The 18,574-nt window shown below is 45.3% G+C and overlaps 1 protein-coding gene across 1 annotated transcript in view; it reads right to left on the bottom strand.

Moving 5' to 3' along the window:
• Positions 1-18,574, bottom strand: part of KIAA1549 (KIAA1549 ortholog) — a 115,990-nt gene that overhangs the window by 37,067 nt on the left and 60,349 nt on the right. Inside the window, exons 12-16 of the mRNA XM_040644537.1 lie at positions 17,714-17,898; positions 9,935-10,131; positions 8,151-8,266; positions 2,369-2,574; positions 516-739 (exon numbers count right to left, since the gene is read on the bottom strand). Of these exons, the coding sequence (XP_040500471.1) occupies positions 516-739; positions 2,369-2,574; positions 8,151-8,266; positions 9,935-10,131; positions 17,714-17,898 (928 nt within the window). The remainder of the gene's footprint in view (positions 1-515; positions 740-2,368; positions 2,575-8,150; positions 8,267-9,934; positions 10,132-17,713; positions 17,899-18,574) is intronic.

Here is an 18,574-nt window from a genome sequence, read left to right as displayed (position 1 = left end):
AGGGGGCAATGAGGGGACCATCTAATGGAGAGACACTGTCTATACTGTTGGATGGTGGGAAGCAGCCAGAATGGAGAGGCAGGGCCCTGCCTGGTACAGGAACACACGTTCCACATGGCAGGCAACCGAAGCCATTACAGGTATTGAACAGAGCAGGGCATAAATGTGAGCAGTGATTAAAGAAAATGCATGTCTCCTTAGGGACAGGGGTCTGGAAGACCAAGAGACCAAGACTCTGAGGGCAGCTATGGGAAAAGAAATGGACCTGCCCATGCCGAGGAGGTGAAGGTACTGGGAGTGAGGGGAGACGGAGGAGGGAAACCAGGGGGGACCATCTGAGAAAGAAAGGGTGACTGCCATTTTCAACTAGCTGAATGAGAGGAGGCAGAGTAAACCCAGGAACAAGGTTCTGAGGCAGGTGGAGAGGCAGGCGCGTGATGGGAGCAGCCCAAGCAGGAGCAGGGCTGCAGGGCCTCCACAGGCAAACCTCGGGGAGCCCTGCTCAGAGCGCGCACCTCTTCCTGGGCTCGATGAACACCGAGGGCACGCTGGCCGTGGGGTCCAGGATCTTGTCGATCTGCATCTGCGCCCTGCGGTATACACGGTGCCGCTCGCGCGTGTCGCCAGAGGACAGGTCGTCCACCACCGGGAACTCGTAGTGACCGCGGCGCTTGGCGCGGAGCCGGATCTTGTTCCGATGGTGCTCGATCTCGGACTTGTGCCGCAGCGCCGTCTGGATCTGCGTGGCCGAGGGAAGAGGAGGGAAAGACATGGAATGTTCCTGAAGGTTTCTGGCCTCCATGCAGAGACAGCATCTTGGGAAGGCGTTCCTTTGCCCCAGATGGCCATCCTAGGCTCCTGCGAGGCCCCAAAGGGGGCAACAGGGACAGCCACACCCACACACGGGGGCAGAGAACCTGCCATCACCCATTGGCTAGTCCCATAGCCTATGTATACATCAAATACTACATTTTAAAAAGAGAGTAAAAGAAAAACATGGAGATGTACGCTCTCAAGCTGTGGGGCCACAGGCCTGGTGAGCACACTCCCTTCTTTCTGTCGGGCAGATTTAGGGTGCTTAGGCATGGCAGGCACAGAGGCACGTGCAACTGGAGATGCTGGAGACAGGTCCAGGTTAGGACCGGGGATGTGCAGGGCTGGGGCTCCCCAGCATTGGTGAGCAGAAGCAGCGCATACCATCCTAAACCCATGGCACACATTCTTAGCAAGAAGAAGGAAAGACCGTTAAGAACTCTTAATAGGACTTCTGTAAGATGATCTACTTTAAGGATCACCTTTAAAGTGGGGAGGGGGTTGCAAATGTAGCAATTTCCTACTACTTCACCCTGGCAGAACTCACGACAGTAACAGGTGTTTCTTAGAGGCAGGAAATGGACAGACATGGAGCTGCCTAGTGTACAATCCTAAATGGCCTTCGCTCCACTCATTATCCAGCCCAGGTCAAATCTCTCAAGGTCAAGTTAACAGTGACTTGGCGTGGCATTCTGGTTCCCAAAATCTTAGGGGAGAAGTGGATCTAACTCACTCTTCCAAGATTCAGTGGAATAGGATTTTACTAGGTATTACTAGATCCTTGGGGCCAGAGCAGATCTATCAGGGATCACAAAGTTTACAGTGGTCCTAAGATCACTCCACGTTCAAAGGTTCGTTAGGAAAACTCATAGGACTCAGCATTTAGTCCCATTTATCATAGCAAAAGGATGCAAATCAAAATAAACAAAGAGAAATGGCATGTGGGGTGAAGTCTGGAGGAAACCAGGAGTAAGCCTAGGAGGCCTTCCCCAGGGGAGTCACACAGAACATTGTTGCTTCATTTCTCCAGCAATGAGTTGTGACAACACATGTGAAATGTCCACCAAGGAAGCCCATCAGAGATGTAATGTCCAGGACTCATACTGGGGACTGGTCCAATAGGCTCCCTCTGCCTAGCATGTCCCCAAATTCCAGAGTCCCAGAAGGAAAAGAGATGTTCTGATAAGTCATAATGTTTGCATAAACACCTGGGCACGGTGACCCACTCTGTTCTGGGAATAGTGGGAATGTTTCTGAAATATAAGTTCCCAAACACTAGCCAAGGGCCACAGCAGGACTTTTGAAGGATAGCAGGCTCAGGTTTGCTACATTAACTCTCTGTACATCTGCCGTATGCCTAACAGTGTCCTTGGATGGTATTGGATCTAAACAAAAACTGAGTTTAATATTTAAAACGAAGAATACCTGTCAGCAGCTCCTAGCTTTAGTAACCTTCTGACAGTGCAATTTCCACCTGTTTTTAAGCACTGACCAAATCAGAATGTGGTTTTTGTTTTTCTTTTTATAAATGTACTTTTTTAAAAAGAATAAATACCTCTTTGTTAATTTTGTTGGTTTCTGCCACCCGGTCGGCCAGTATGGGGTGCTGAACCGGAGGTGCCGGGATGGGCTGCATGGCAATCAGCTGTATCTTACTGGGAACCCGCCGGCTGGCCTCCGAGGACCGGGACAGCCTGTCCACATGCTCAAAGATGGAGGCCGAGGAGTGCTGCTCATTCCCCGAACTGGGCGGCGGTGGCCCTGGAGCAGAAGGACAAGCAAAAGCATAAATAAATAAAACCATCCTAAAGAAACAGCAAATAATCAATCGTCACGTTACTCGGTGCCAAAACTTACCCTGTTTTGTCTAAAGGCATTTCAGAGTCTTTAGGAGGGGAAGGGAAAAGGCAGGGGCTGCACAGTGAGTCACTAATCAGCTTGTGGAACTTATAGAGAAACACTGACAGCAGCTCTGAACTTTTGCTCTCATCTGGAGAGATATAAATGCAATCACCAAGGCAACTATACCGGTGAAGACAGAAGATGAGGGGAGTGTGGACATGCAGGCACTGAACACGTCTGGCCTTTCAGTTCTGATGCACGAAGAAAACCAAGGTGAAGAGCCGAGAGAAGGAAAAGCTGCCGCCTGCAGGGCATTCATTCCCACTTTAAAAAAAGGACAGTAGTACCCTTCAAAATGGTCAGGGGGGGGGGGGGAGCTGGGTGGCTCAGTCCGTTAAGTGTCTGCCTTCAGCACAGGTCATGATCTTAGGTCCTGGGATCAAGATCCACATGGGGCTCCCTGCTCAGCGGGGAGTCTGCTTCTCCCTCTCCCTCTGCCCCTCCCCACTGCTCCTGCTGTCTCTCTAATAAATAAATAAAATCTTAAAAAAAAAAATGGTCAAGAGGAGAAACTGTACAGCCTGTATACTTTACTTCCTGGAACTTGTTAGAAAAGTAATTAGAACTTCAAAAAAGAAAACAGAGATTGGATCTTGGTATGAAGGGTGATTTTTTCCAATTTCTTGCATTTTCTCTAGAGAGGATGTTCTCTAATGAGTATGACTTTTACAGTAGAAATACTCCTAATAAACTTTACTTTTAAAAAGGCAAAGAGAGAGAGTTGCAGAAGGGCTAAAGGGATGGAAAGAGCTCGACACAGCTATTTGGAAGCACTCCCTCTGATAAGTCACAGTCGCCCTCTGAACGCTCTGGATGCTGCTTTCTTCTTTTATTTTAAAGATTTTATTTATTTATTTGAGAGAGAGAGTGGGAGCAAGAGAGTGACAGAGAGAGCATGAGCAGAGGGAGAGGGAGAAGTAGACTCCCCACTGAGCAGGGAGTGGGATGAGTGACTCGATCTCAGGACCCTGGGATCATGACCTGAGCTGAAGGCAGACGCTTAACCGACTAAGCCACCCAGGTGCCCGTTAATTTTTTTTTTTGTTTTAAGATTTTATTTATTTATTTGTCAGAGAGAAAGAGAACACAAGCGGCAGGGAGCGGCAGGCTAGGGAGAAGAATAAATAAATAAAATCTTTAAAAAATAAAATAAAATAAAATAAAATAAATGGCTAAGAGGTCACGAGAAGAAGTGAGAGCACGCGGAATCTGTTTTAAACAAAAGCCTGAGGTTGGTTCAAGCACAAGTGAAAAATATAGAGGTTTCTCCGTGATGTAAAAGAAGATAGAGGGGCACCTGGGTGGCTCAGTTGATTAAGCGTCTGCCTTTGAGTGCTCTCTCTCACTATCTCTCTCTCTCTCTCCCTCTCAAATAAATAAATAAAATCTTTAAAAAAATAAATAAAAAAGGACAAGATAGAATTGAGCAAAACACTAAGAAATAGCGGCTATTTTACATAAGGAATGCACGCACGTCAGTGGTATGTAAGTCTTTGTACTTCCTCTCAATGTGAATTATATTCATTCGTTACCCCACGCGATTAGAAATGATTTCTGGAACTGTGAATGAACGACGCCTCTCTTAGTGAGGAGGCACAGTTATCTTGATTCAGGCTATTCTGGGGCTTTCTTTCCCTGCCCTGGGCTCGGAGGGAGCCTATTTGTGCAACACAAGCACAGCCGGGCACCACCATTCATCCGGTGGCAGCTACTCAAATTACAGGCACGATGCTACAAGGAGGTAATTAGCTTCCCCAGATAGACTAGCCTGGCTAACCCAAACTTATAACATAGCAGCAAATGTCACAAAGGGGAGCCTATTAAGCTACTGGCACTTAAAAGGTGAGACTGCTTTCCTCCAGGAGGGTGAAAAGACCAGGACACAAAGACGACAAAGGAAGACTGAGCCCCCCCACAGTGCTATCTGCCTGCCTGGGTACCTGGGAGCTGCAGGCCTGTGACCGGCTCCGGTCTGTGCCCTGTTCCAGCCCCCAACCGTGGTCATGGCTCGTCACTCTGTAATTCACCACTGCAACCAGAGAAGCATGAGAATCCCAGAAAATCCTCGAGCTTCCATACTGCTCAGGACCCAGGCTTTCTAATATATATATATATATACACACCTATTTTATAACTGGGTTATTTTTATTGTTTGCTATGTACTGTACAATTTTAAAAAAACAACCTGGACAACAATAACCAATAGAGAGTACAACTGGATACACAGAGATTAATCTGTGTGAATCTGCCTTAAGGTAAGTTAGAGACTTTGGATTAACATATTGCATGGAGCACTGGGCGTTATACGCAAATAATGAATCATGGAACACTACGTCCAAAACTAAGGATATACTGTATGGTGACTAACATAATATAATAAAAAATTATTATAAAACCCATCTCTGTTCAAATATTACAAAACAAAAAAATTGTAATGACAGAAATTAGAGTGTGGGAAACATCGACAAAGCAGCGTGACAGAGGGAAGGGCAATATGTGCTGCTAAAATGCCGAAGCAATGGAACATTTCTCAAGAAATGCTAACTTCATTATCTATAGGTGAATACAGGCAATGTGCATTATCACCAAGGCCCACGGCCCCCATTAATATCCTGTGAGGCAGGGATCGTATGTCTCTCTCTTCATCCTCTTCCAGCACCTCCCCCACCACAGGCCCTGAGTACACATTTGGCGCATGAAGGACTAAACGACCAGTCACCTCAGCTAAGTTTGTAAGATATGACCTCAAACAGGCCTCTGGGAATCTGGTATAAGGCAAAGAATTCTAATTTATGACCTCACATCACTTCATAAATGAGGCTCCACAATAATTTGAAAAACTTTGATGTGATAGGTAGTCAAAACAGTTGCCTGGCAATCTCTCTAAAACTATTAATTTGCTTCGCAAACTTTTTTTTTTAAGATTTATTTATTTGAGAGAGAGTGAGAGCAAGCGAGCAAGCAGGAGGAGGGGCGGAGAGAGAGAATCTTCAAGCAGAGTCCCCGCTGAGCACGGAGCCTAACTCGGGGCTCGATCCCAGGACCCTGAGATCACAACCTGAGCTGAAACCAAGAATCGTGGACGCTCAGCGGACCGGGCGCCCCCTGCTGAGCAAACTCTTGAGCACGTGCCACGGTAGATGTCAGCTTAGTTCCAACTAAGAATTCCATTCCAGAATTCAAAATTTGCGTAATTCTCATTAATGAAGTTCCAACTACTTAAAAATCACCCCCTTGCACACACGTGTCTTGCAGTCCTTGCCTACTGGGTGGATTTCTGATGACAGAAGGAGGGGGGACGCCACCGTCTGCGAGGACACCACGGTGGTGGCACAGTAACAGCCTGAATGCCGCTGCCTTCACTCGAGGAAGGTGCGTCACCTCCTACCTCATCTCGCTCTTCACAGCTCCGCTAAAGGGAACCCGTGGAAATGGTGTGACTTATTCTAAAACCGCAATAACTGTGAACACAGTGACATCTGAGTCAATAACCTCATAAGAGTCCATTCATGGATGGTCATGTATGCATCATGGTCTAGCCACCTTCCAAAAACAGTCAGCTGGGAAGGGAATAAAGCACAACCTCTAACAGACCAAAACGTTAACAATGCTCTTTTCTCAGCTATCATTGCCATGTGGGCCCTGGAAATGTCAGATGAATTGTGACATCCATCGAAAGCTTCACCAAGGAGTCAGAAGGCACCCAGCAGCCATGCCACCTACTGTGGGGACAGGGAACATTGGTCCCAGGGCAACATGGACCCAGATGGTTCTCAAGCAACTATGACTTGCCACAGAAGAAGGGCTTTTACATGAATTACAAAATAATTCAAAAGCTATGATTAGAAACTCACAATCTTTTCTATAGGGTATTTAATTAAGTTCTATGCAAGCAACGAAATGCCTTCATGGCAGCTTTAAAGAAATAAGCAAAAGCTTCCAAGTGAAATGGTATCTATAGTAAGAAAATCATCTTTCTAAAACATGAAAATAATGTGCAGACTGTGGTATCTCTCTAAATCATAATAGCAGCTGCTGAGCTTCTAGAACTCACAAGAACATCTAATGCACTTGCCTCCTTCCACAGGCAACTCAGTCCCACACCTGACATGCTTACTACCTGGATTTTGAATATACGATGGTAGTGACTTTTGATTTTTGTTAGCCATGCAGCATATACTAAAACTGTGAGGCATTAAATGTAGGAACTAAAAGCAAAACTTTCTCAGATAAGCAATTAGCAGAAACGGAGAAACTCCAGAACAGATTCTTTTTTTTTTTTTCCCCTCAAATATTTCCTTCCTGGAATCGAAATTAGATTTTAGTCCTGTCTATCTGAAACAGAGCACCTGTTGCCATGGTGCTAAATAACTTCTAAGATTCTGTGAAACTGGATCCAAAGAAAAATTCTTCCCTTATTCTAAGGGAGTTTTCTTTAACACCAAAAAGGAGCTGGAAGGAATTTCAAAAATGAGCTAGTTTAGTCCCACAGAAGCCCCAAAGACTAAGGGACTTGGAAGGTCGTATGCATGACAGTGACAGATCAGGCCCTCTGGTTTCCAGCTAGAATCTGTTCATTTCTAGAATATGGTTCACTCTGTACTGCATTTTCAAACAAAGAAATTTGTGATGACAAATGTTTAAGTATAAAAATTACTATTAAAAATAATATCCTGAGGCATCCCACTTTTCTTTGCATTACTGAAACGGTCCTGAAATATAATTAAAACTCCAGCAAATATAAGAGCTATACTCGCACATTTATTTAAGAGTCTGGTAAACTAAAACCGAACTACCTTGCCATCACACCAGAAAATGCCCCTGAGTCTAGTTAAACCTGTGGGCTTAGTTTGATCACAGAGCATGAGATCCACGGTAAAGGGCCAGACACTAAGTTCATTTCAGACCTGGCCTAAAAAGCCACAGACGACAGATACAAATATGCTATGCCATTCGATCACACTGAACCACCTGCGGGAAGAACGGTCTAGGAACAAGACCAAATAGAATGCATTTGGACCCATGATAAATAAATGACTTCCTGGCAGTGACAGCTGAGAAAAATCCAGAATTGGATCCTAAGAAGGTCACTAAATTCTGAAGGTAGTTTTTGAGACTCTGGTTTTAGTTTCCTCCTGTTCTCCAGGGAGGAAAACCATTAGGACTCTAAACTAGAATGGAACGTGGCTATTAACCTCAAAACATACTTGAGTGAATCCCTAACAGAGTCTAGCGCAGTCTCCCCCATCGATGCAGCCACCAGTACGACATTAGACAGTGACAGTCGATGCTGAGAAATTCACCATATGGATGAATATTACCCTGTAGATTTTTTTTTTTTTTTAGTATGTAGCATTTGAAGTAGTGTAAAACCTTATCCTACTGGAATCTCATAATTACTACGTTTAACGTGGAGAATGAGAAGAGTCACAGACCGCTCTGCGGGGCTCTGTGGGACTGGGCATCGTTCACCGCTCCTGGCGTCTTGTCTCCCACATCCCTCTCACTGGACTCCTCACTTACGGTAGAGTCAGCATCCGAGGGAGAAACTCTGCAGTCACAAAACAAATGCAAACATTAGAAAAAAGAAAGAAAGGGCCTGGGGGGTGGGGTGGGAGGTGGGGAGAGGTCACATTAATTTAGATGTGGAAGTCAGGCTTACAGGCAAAACAGACAGAAATGAGACCATTTCCAAAAATCATCTTCAAGGAACACATTGATGGCACATGGTCCCCTCTTGAAGAGAGTATTACACGGCTTCTATGCTCAGCACTTTGTATTCCAACAAATGCTAGGAAGCTAAGCCAGACAGGAGGACGGTTCCTCAGTTACCAGGGCCCTGGACTGGCAGTCTGGGTCTGGCATAGACTGTATCAGAAGATCTGGGGTTCAGGCCTGGTTCCAGGTCCCCCACGGGGACCACAGAATCCCTAGGAACCCAGGGTGGTCCTATCTTCACCCCACAGAACCCCACAACTCTGGAAGAAGCCTATACTTACAACACAAAAGCAGTGATCACCCCTGAGCTTCAATTCTGTTTACCAAAGCAAGGGTGACACAGAACCTGGTTGCAGGGAGTTAAGGAAACTCCTTAACCAGTTAGCACCCCTTTTCTCTGTGCCCCCGAGGGATGCTAAAGTCCTACATTAACCATGCAGACCACTGAAATGTTGTGTCTAAATGTTTAGGATGAGACGACTAAGGGAAGAGAAAAAAAAACTTGGCAAAATTATACTAAAATATTCAATAGTCTTTAATGATTCGATTTATTCTTAGCCTGCAAGATGATTAAGCAAATAACATCTCTCTACATAATTCATTTTCTTTTGTAAAGATCATGGTGTAACATCCATTAAATTGTTAAAACTAGGCCAGAACCCCCTGGGGTAGGTTTTCTGGTAAGTCAGAAATTGTGACAGCATTTCAAATGTTGGTAGGATCACACATTTCTTCCCTCTTCGCAGGAAATCAAGATTTGGAGTTCAAAGCTCAAAGGCACACTGATAATTTGAGGCTTCCATACCCTAGTGTGATTGTGCTGAGATCTAAAGGCAGCTGCATAAAATCTGATTCTGAACTTTGACCCAGCTACAGCCCTTCTCCTAGGATCAGAGGGTGATGGGGGACTTCCAGGTGCCGTGTTAACACCAGCCCTCTGCCTGCTTCCCTTTGATAGGAGGAATGGAAAGACACTGGGGATGGGGAGCTGGGCAGGCAGGAGGTGGTACGAGTCCATGGAAACATGCTAACGAGGGTGACAACACAGACAGCTAGAGGGAAAGCAAGCAAAGAAAAAAGGATGTGATGAAAGTCACCCGCAGACAAAGCAACGAAGGCATAGCCAACGGCTGGCATAACAGCAAAGGCAAAGCCACTACCAGCTGAGTGCGTATTATGTGTCATGCACTTTTTAGACATTACTTCTGATATCGTCTCCAGAGGGCCCAGAATGATCACCCCAGAATATACCCACTCAAGCTAGGCAAGACCTAATCAAGTCTCAGGGGGGGACCACCAAAGCATCTGGCCTCCCATGGCAGTCCACTGAAGTGGGTTGGGAGCCCTCGGGCTCGTGGACTTTGGGCAAGCTGTTGCCAGTCTCCCGGGCTGCAGACCCAGGGAATACTCACCATCAGCTCTTCTGACACTGGAAACTGACAAAACTGAGAAGGGAAACATGCTCTGTGATAGGGAACAATACAGAAAGCCCGATAAGAACCTTCCTCTGTGACGGACGTTCTTGGAAGGGATCTTTGCCTTGGGGCTCGGCACATCTCCGTTTTCAGAGGGCGTGGTGTGGTCCTTCACAGGTCCCGGGAGTGGTGCTGGCTCATGAATAATCAATATATCGTCTTTATTGTGCTGACCCAGATGCTGCTTAGCAAAATCAAAGCCCTTCACACTAGGGATCTGCAACTAAAACACATACACACAAGCGAAGACAGTCAATCTGAAATCTGAGGGCTGTAAAAAGGGATTTGTGAGAGCTGGCAAGATTGTTGAGTGCTGACTTCTGACCAAGATCATGCCTGCCATCCCATCATTCTAATTCAACAAGCATCTCTAAAACGTCAACTGTGTGCACAGGGCCATTCTCACCTAGAGTCTGCAGAAAAGACAGATACTTGCGAAAGATTAAAGAAGAGTACAGGATCAAACAGCTAGACCATGATACGAAAGACATCACAAGCTAATACCTGACCCACCGTCACAGCAGCATGATCACGTGGTCCCAGAGAGTGGCATGAGCAAGATATTATTTATAGAGAAATGGAGACTTGAGCCAGGATTCACAGGACGGGCAGAACTTGGAAATGAAAAGGGCAACTACACAGACAATGTTCTAGATCATGTCAGGCACCAGAGAACACTTGAGGGGTAGGAAGAGGTCCCATCAGCTGCCCTAGAAGGGTCAGAATGTGGGGAGGGAGAGAAGGCTGGCCAACACCAAGTGCCAATTTCTAGAGCAGAAAACCACTAAATGTTTCTGAAGAGGCAGATTTCTAAAATCCAAGCAGACAGGACACAAAGGGCTATAGGAGGGCCAACAATACCCATGCAAGAAATGACAAAAGCCTGAGCCCAAAACCCTAGCAATGGAAATGGGAAGGAATGAATAGTTCTAGAGGCTGGGCTGAAGGATCTGGAAGCCAAAAATAGACATAAGAGGTGAAGGAGGGAAAGCAGCCAGTGATGACTTGAATGACTTATAGGCAGGCATCCTGAACGGTGGAAGGGACATTCATCATGAAAGAATGGTAACCTGAGGAGATAAAAAGACAGGTTTCACTTTAGACGTGCTTAGTTTGAGATGGCAGGAAAAGCTCCAAAGGAGAATAGCCCTGTGTAGCTGGACACGGAGGACAATAGCTTAGGGGAAATTTCAGGCTGGAGACCGGACTTTGAGAGAATCTATACAGAAGATGACAGGTAGGGGACCTGAGACTTTTTTTTTTTCCTCAGATTTTTCAAGATGAAAACAGAGTCTGTGGATAAAATGCTGGGGAACATCTAATAGTTTGGGGTTCAAAGGAGGAAAAGGAGGCAAGGAAAAAAAATAGGTGACTTCAAAGAAAAGAATTTGTGAAGTTCAATGTAATAGAAGGCAAGGGGATAGAGAATCTCTGGAAGGGAGTGGCCAAAAATAGTACCGGGGCCCAAGGAGGAAGGAGAAAGGTGTTTTCGAAAAAGTCCACCTCTCACACTGGGGGACACAGAAGTCTTACCTGAGAATAACAGTAGCAACATCAAACCCACAGCCCAGACCCCGTCAACCTGCCACCACGGAGTCCAGACCTCAGCTTCCAGCTTCCTGCGCTAACACAGGAAAGGTGCTCAAAAGTATAGAGAACTGTGGCCAATAAAGGTGAGCCACCCTTTGTGGGGACACCAAAAGTGTCGGGAGTGGGGGGTACTGTGTGTCATTAATTTGAGCTTGCAGAGTATAGGAAACTAAACTGCATTTCAATAATTGTCCCAGGAGTCTCGTTGGCAGGAAGGCCACATGCACAACCAAGGCCTTAGCCAGGCTGTATTCCATCCCTAGAGAGAGTCCATCCATCAAAGACAAAGCCCAAACCAACCTAAGGAATTATTTTAGATAACATGCTATGTAGAAGCAAAAGGTTTTACCATATTTGTGTGAATTTTATGCCAAATGAGTGACAACACCAATGGCTTCTGTTCATGATCTCGGTCTTTTTAGCACTGCAAGTCTACATCAGTGAAGAGAAGGAAAGGAGTCTGCAATAATAACTTCTGCCAGCAGAGGGGGACAAAACTTCCCATAAACAAAGTTTACAAAGATGTTGCTTGGAAACAAAAGGTAAAGACCTGGTGTGGCTGTGTTTTCTAAATTAATGATGTCGTATGACAAGAGTAGGCTACTTCACCACAGTCCTTGGCTCAGGAACACTCTTCCACAAATGTGAACCCAAACCTGCCCCTCTCTGGTTCCCCCTCCCCTCCAACCACTCGGGATATGTTTATCTCCTCATCCACAAGACTGATCTTCAGCAGGGCTCCCCAAATCCCCAAGGGTGTATATTTTCCTAGGGGCATGCAGCCATTTTAAGACCATCAAAGTCCAGATGGACAAGGTCAGTATACACTCTTCGCTACCAGTGATTTTCCTGAGAGTGTGCCTGTAGTCTAGGCATCACGCTGTTTCCTCTTTCCCGCTGCCCGTCGTAAGGGTCCTTCTCCTGCTTTACAGAAGAGAAGCGCCCCTCTCACCCAAATGGGAGCCTTTACCCAGCTGCACCTCATGGTGGCTCCATAAACAAGCTGCCTCTAAATGAAAGAATCACAGACATAATCAATAGTCACTGAGTCAACACCATCAACGCCATTTAATAAGTCTTGGTAAAATCTTTTTTAGTGTATTTCTCAGCAAGAAACTGAATACCTCCAACGACCAAGAGACAATCCCTTTTGCAAGGTAGATAGTCTGCTCTACCAAAATTGGAGGAGGAGCCACAGACTGCCTCCTCCAAGTAGAGGTCTCCAAGTGAATAAGGAAAAAACACAAACAGCTCTGCCTCTGTGGTGCATTCAGTGTACCCAAGCCTAGGAGCTAATACTACTGGTCTACCTGGACAAACTCTCAGGGTTCATGCAAGAAACAAGCGTGTGTATATGTCAAAATGCTTATTATTGCTATTGGTTGATGAAATAACAAGCAGTTAATATAAATACCTAAGTGTCCTCAGCCATCAGATAAAAGCTATGAAGTTAGATAGAAAATTTTATAATTCAGCAACAGGGTGTGACACAAGGTAGACCATCCGTAAATATGTGATGACTAAATGAATTTTAAAAAGTCAGTTGAAGTTCCAAACTTACACGGCTTTTGTGGGGAGCCAAAAAAAAAAAAAGCTATATGTTATCAATAAAATAAAACACATGTCCATCGAAGCCCTGTGGGCTCACTGTTGATTCCCACCAACATCTTCAAATACACCCATCAGATCCTTGCACTTCTCACCAAGAGGGTGAGTCACCACCTTCTACAAAAATAGAAATTTGGCAGCTACTCTGTGCTTCTACACAAAACGAAAGCTATCTTAGAACACACAGAAGGAAGACATTAGAGGAAATCGTGCCCTTTTATGGAATTAGCTCCTTTGTTTCATCCTTGCTTTCCAGAATGCTTTTCTAGTTTTTCCATTTCTTTAAAAAAAAAAATCTAGAGTTAAGTCTGGCAGTATTGTGTCTCTGGCTCCCACATGCAGAATAAGCTTCAAACAGTATTTTATAGAAGAAGAGCCTCAATTAATTAGTGCCTTCAATATTTCCATTAGGACCCCTCATTTCTGAGGAAAGACGGCTCTTTTGTTCCTTCTCTCTTTAATATGTCACACAGGGGACAGGCCCCATTGTCCGTGCCCCACTGGAATAACATCGCTGACAAGTCAGAGCGGGCGGGTAAAGCAGGTCAGCCAAAGAACAGGAGAGATGCCTGATGAATTTTAAAACATGTGAGCCATAAATATAATACAACCCAGGCAGAACAAGATGGAGTGAATCTCTAGCACTCCAGTTAGCCTGAACCCCTGGGAAGGAGCAGTTAAGATGACAAGAGAAATCACAGAGCAAACCCCAAACGTGCCTGAGTAAAAGTCTGCCATCTTGAAGAGAGCAGCATTGTCTACCCCTTTCTTATTTGGTGGATGAGTCTGTGAAATGTTTCACAGTGGCCGTGCTGTTTCCACTCAGAAGGTGAAGACAAGGCGAAGCTACTGCCCGTGTCTGCTGCAGCCCCGGGCTCTCTGGTCACCCTGTGGTCTTGGAGTTAGAAGAGCAATCTCCAAGATTCTCCCACCCCCGGGCCACAGCAAATCGCAGTCCAGTGACCATGGGTGAACTGAACTCTCCACATATTAGGTACCAAGGCGTCCTTGCAGACACCCAGAGAGCAACCACAGGGGATGAGATAAATTTGGCTGAGACGGGAGAAACGCTCATGGAGTCTCTCTTCAATCAGCTGTCCACACAGCCTCCCAAAGTGGTCGTTCCAGACATAAAAATGTTCAAGCTGCTCTCCCTGTTGAAAACGCTTCCGTGGCTCCCCATCAGCTACAACACCATTGCTTGCCCCTGATATGTCCTACAATTCCTCCCAGCCTGGCTCTTGCCTACTGTCACCTCAGTTTTTGCTGTGCCCTTCCAGACAACATTTGCTCCATCATTCCTGACATATAGGCCATTCCCTCTACATGGGCGTTTCACCTGGCTTCACCTCCATCTCTGAGCTTCAGCCCCAGCATCACCTCTTTCCAGAAGGCAGAGGCAGCCCACCACCCAACGGGGTGGCTGCCCCACCTCCCTGCTTCTAAGACAGCCTAGATAGACTTGCTTTGCTGTGTGTCAGTGTCTGGGTCACCTGTCCTTCTCCCTTACTGAAGTCCTTGAAACAGGGATTGCATGTTATCCGGGCTTGCAACTCCACCTGGCCCTGCTTGGCTCAGAGCAAATGCTCGGTGTTCGGTGAATGGATAGGCAGTGACTACTGCAGCTCCATCTGGCTGCCCGCAGTGCCCACTGGTCAGGAACCACAGTCCCACGCCAACCACAGGGAGTGAACTGTCCCCATCGGAAGGAACAAGTTTTCATGGGACCAGCAGCATCTAGCCAATGACATTCGTCTCTTTAAATAGAACCTCAACAGGGCAAGGTGGGTCCAAGCTGCAGCTTTCCTGATACCAGGAAACAGTGATGACTTTGGGCCACAGATTAAAGAGACTACAGATAAAAGAAAGATAGGGGTTAGATTTGTTTTTTTAATGATTGGAAATAAAAAAGGACCCGGTCTCAAAATGTGACAGAATGGCCTCTCCCTCTCATCGTATGTCAAAACTAATTCACTCCCAGACAATCTGAAGAGGTTTCCTGCTCATTACAAGGGGCAGGGGGTGTGGATTTTTTGGTGGTCATATGTATTGTTTCCAGATGTTTATAGCTCTGGGATTATTGAGCTCAAGGATCTGGGAGAGCAGCAGTGTGGCCGATCAGGGGGCAGGGTGAGCAGAACAGAGAGAGAGACAACAGAGAGCTGCACAAGAAGGAAAAAGAACTTTGGTAGTCCCAGGGGAAACGAGCATCTTTTAAAATTGTCCCAAGGGATGGGCTAGAAGCCCATCACTACTGCCAGGTAAATCTTAAAAGAAACGCTTATGAAGTAGAGATATTTGTTTCTAAACTAAACAGAGACCGTCCTTTTCCTATTATAAACACATGACAAGATCTATACACAGTCGGTTCCTGAGCCAGCAAAACAAAGACCACCCTTCTGAAATGTCACAGAGCTCAGGGCCCCCCATGCGGGTCAGAAGACACTGACTCCCTCAGGGACTCCTCCACACAGAAGACCTACCGACAAACGTGCTGTAAGACTCTGCCCAAATCCTCCAGCACGTGCACAGCAAGAGCAACCCCAAGGGCTGGAAGTTCTATTTGAAATTCTGTCCATTTGATTTACAGCAACATCTGGGGCATGAAGATATTTCGGAAGTAAAAGTGGGAGAAGGAGAAAATTGGGGGAGTAGCCTATTTTGAACTCAAGAGATGCTGTCCTCTGACAGTTGAATGAAGTAACAGATGATGAACAGGCTTCCACAGGGAGTATTTATGTTAGGGAACCTGGAACATGAAAGACCTGAATACATAACCGTCCACACTGGGTGAATCTCTCTTCAGAGTAACTCTCAAAGAGTAACGATACTCTTTCACCGGAACAAAAATGTTTCCAAACTTATTGATGATCTTATTACAGTGAAATTCACGCTATGAATGATTTAGGACCTCCAGCACTTTTTCCAGCGTTTTCCATGGCATTATCTAGTCTAACAAAACAATCTTAGCACACTCTGTAAATAATAAATGCAGATGGGTAATAAATATAATGTTAATATATAAATTGCTTCCAATACACTTGATAACCATCAGCTTGCAAATTTAGTCATGATTTTGCATTTTTAGTTAATTCATAAGAAAAAGAATACTCTTCATTGACTTTTACAAAAGTACAATAAATTAAGAATACCTATTTTTTCATTCAGCAGCTGTAGGTTTGTAATGGGCAGAACTTTTTAGACCCAGACAGAATAAATTTAAAAGGTCAACAGGCAACCCTTTATCTCTTGTTCTTCTGCCTCTTCCTTGCTTTTCCTTACCAAATTTCTAGAGTCAAGTGAGTCCTCTAAATGTGTGAGACCCACAGAGGGTGCACATTCACACCCACAGTCAACGGGTTACCACTTTCCATCCCCTTGGTGACGGCTCATTGCCTGGTATACTAGATGTATGCAGCTACTGAGTTCTTCTCTGGTCCTTGGCATGTTTCTGCTCACACCAGATCAACCAAAACTCGACACTTACCAAGAGTCAATGTCTTTGCTCTGAAACTAGTATGTGACAATTAAATATTGCAGAAATCATTGAAACATAAAAGTGAGAATTGCTATTATTATAAAAACTAAACGGGATGCTTTGGTACAACATGAAAAAGATGTTTAAAAACACACTGCTGTCAAATTAGGTGTAGGTGAATTAGTTCTAAAGGATTACAGAGTCAGGGTGGCTTTAAAAAAAAAAAACAACAACAAAAACCTACAGAATCTTACACTCAGGATGCTTGCTCTTCTCTAAAGAAACCCAAACTGGAAAATGCAGCTGATGTTATAGGTGTTGTTTCTTTCTTAGTTTTTTAATTTTTATTTTTATTTTTGAGGGAGAGAGAGAATCACAAGCAGGCTCCATGCTCAGCACAGAGCCCAATGTGGGACTTGGTCTCATCACCCTGAGATCATGACCTGAGCCTAAATCAAGTCGGACACTAACTGCCTGAGCCACCCAAGTGCCCCTAGGTATGTTGTTTCTTACAAAAAAACCCAAACAGAATCCTCTCAGTAAACCAACAGTCCAAAAAATATAATATAAAAGAAAAAAGGCTCAGGGTACATCAAAAGATTGGCAAACACAAACCCACTTATATATTTTAGTTAAAATGTTGAAGGCACATAGTATCATTATTTTAATGATTAAGTGGTCTTGATCAAGGCGGACAGTGGGTTTCCAGTATGGTGGATGGAAACTAAAGATGCCGTCCAGTAGAACAGTGTATGAAAGAAATAGACACACAGATCTGAGAAAACCTCCCTTGGCTACTGCTCTTTGAAAATATCCAGGGTTAAAATAGATCAGAATTCATACAAAAATGGATGCAATCTTTGAACTAATCATTTCATAAATAAAATCACAGAACTCGGCGCTCATAACATTTCTAAGCCTTGATACAGCTTCATCGTCTTGGCATATAATTACTACTAGAGAAGAATCGTGGTTCCAGTAAGCACATGTGAGTCAAAGAGACAGCACCATTAGAACCAAAAAATGTCCCTGTTAGCTCTCTGTCCCATCTTCCAGTATCAAAAGCCTGAACTCAGCCCACCCCAGCCCACACGACTGCCTGTGTGAAGGCTGGGGGTTACACCCTTACCTTCTGACGCTGCTGGATGTTGGCCACCGTGTCAGGCTGGAAGTCCAACTTGTCCGTGCGGCAGAGTTTCCAGTAGAGGATGATGACAATCACCATCACCACCAGCACTGGAATGACCACGCCGACAATGACCCAGAGGTTGCTGCTCTGGGACTCTGGAGACGGCCTCTTCACTCTGTCCAAGGCTGCAGACAGAGAAGACAGGTCGTTCACGAATTCCTCTGCACTCAGTTACCGGACAGCCCTTCTGTGCAGGGAACGTGGCTTCTTCTATGAGAAACTTTCTATTAGAAACTCCTTGTCATTTCAGGTCAAGGCAAGTGCTTAGGCCCTGTGATCTCCTGATGGCCGGAAATGTGACACGGTAAACAAACACAACGTAGAATACTACATCCTCAATGCCTGAAGGACCATGGTGACACATGTGACGTGTCTAAAGGAACATGGCTCAGCCAATGGCAGAGCTAGGTTAATTACCCGTCTCCTGACTTCCCGTGTATTCTACTAGCTCCACCCTAATCTCACTGCAGAAACACTTCCATACTAAACATCAGAAATCCCAATAAGTAATCTACGAACACTGCCTTAATTTCTTCACCTGTGTTTCTCTCTCTCAAAACCCCTGAAACAAGACTTAAGGTACCAGCTGTCAATTTTAAAAGTACGTGACATCTGACTCGCTTACTCAGAATCTGCCGCTCCCCACCCTCCTGACCACCCCAACCACTGCCTCGGCCTCCCATCTTCCGTGGCCTTGGATGAATACGCTTCAAGCACTCTGCCTTCACTTCCTTCATCAGCATCTTTCCTTAACGTCACCTCCCGGTCCTGGGCCCTCATCCTCTTCATTCTGCACCCATC

The sequence above is a fragment of the Ursus maritimus genome, unplaced genomic scaffold (genome assembly GCF_017311325.1).
Source record: "Ursus maritimus isolate PB19 unplaced genomic scaffold, ASM1731132v1 scaffold_3, whole genome shotgun sequence".
NCBI lineage: Eukaryota > Metazoa > Chordata > Mammalia > Carnivora > Ursidae > Ursus > Ursus maritimus.
This window is presented reverse-complemented; position numbering and strand designations above follow the sequence as displayed.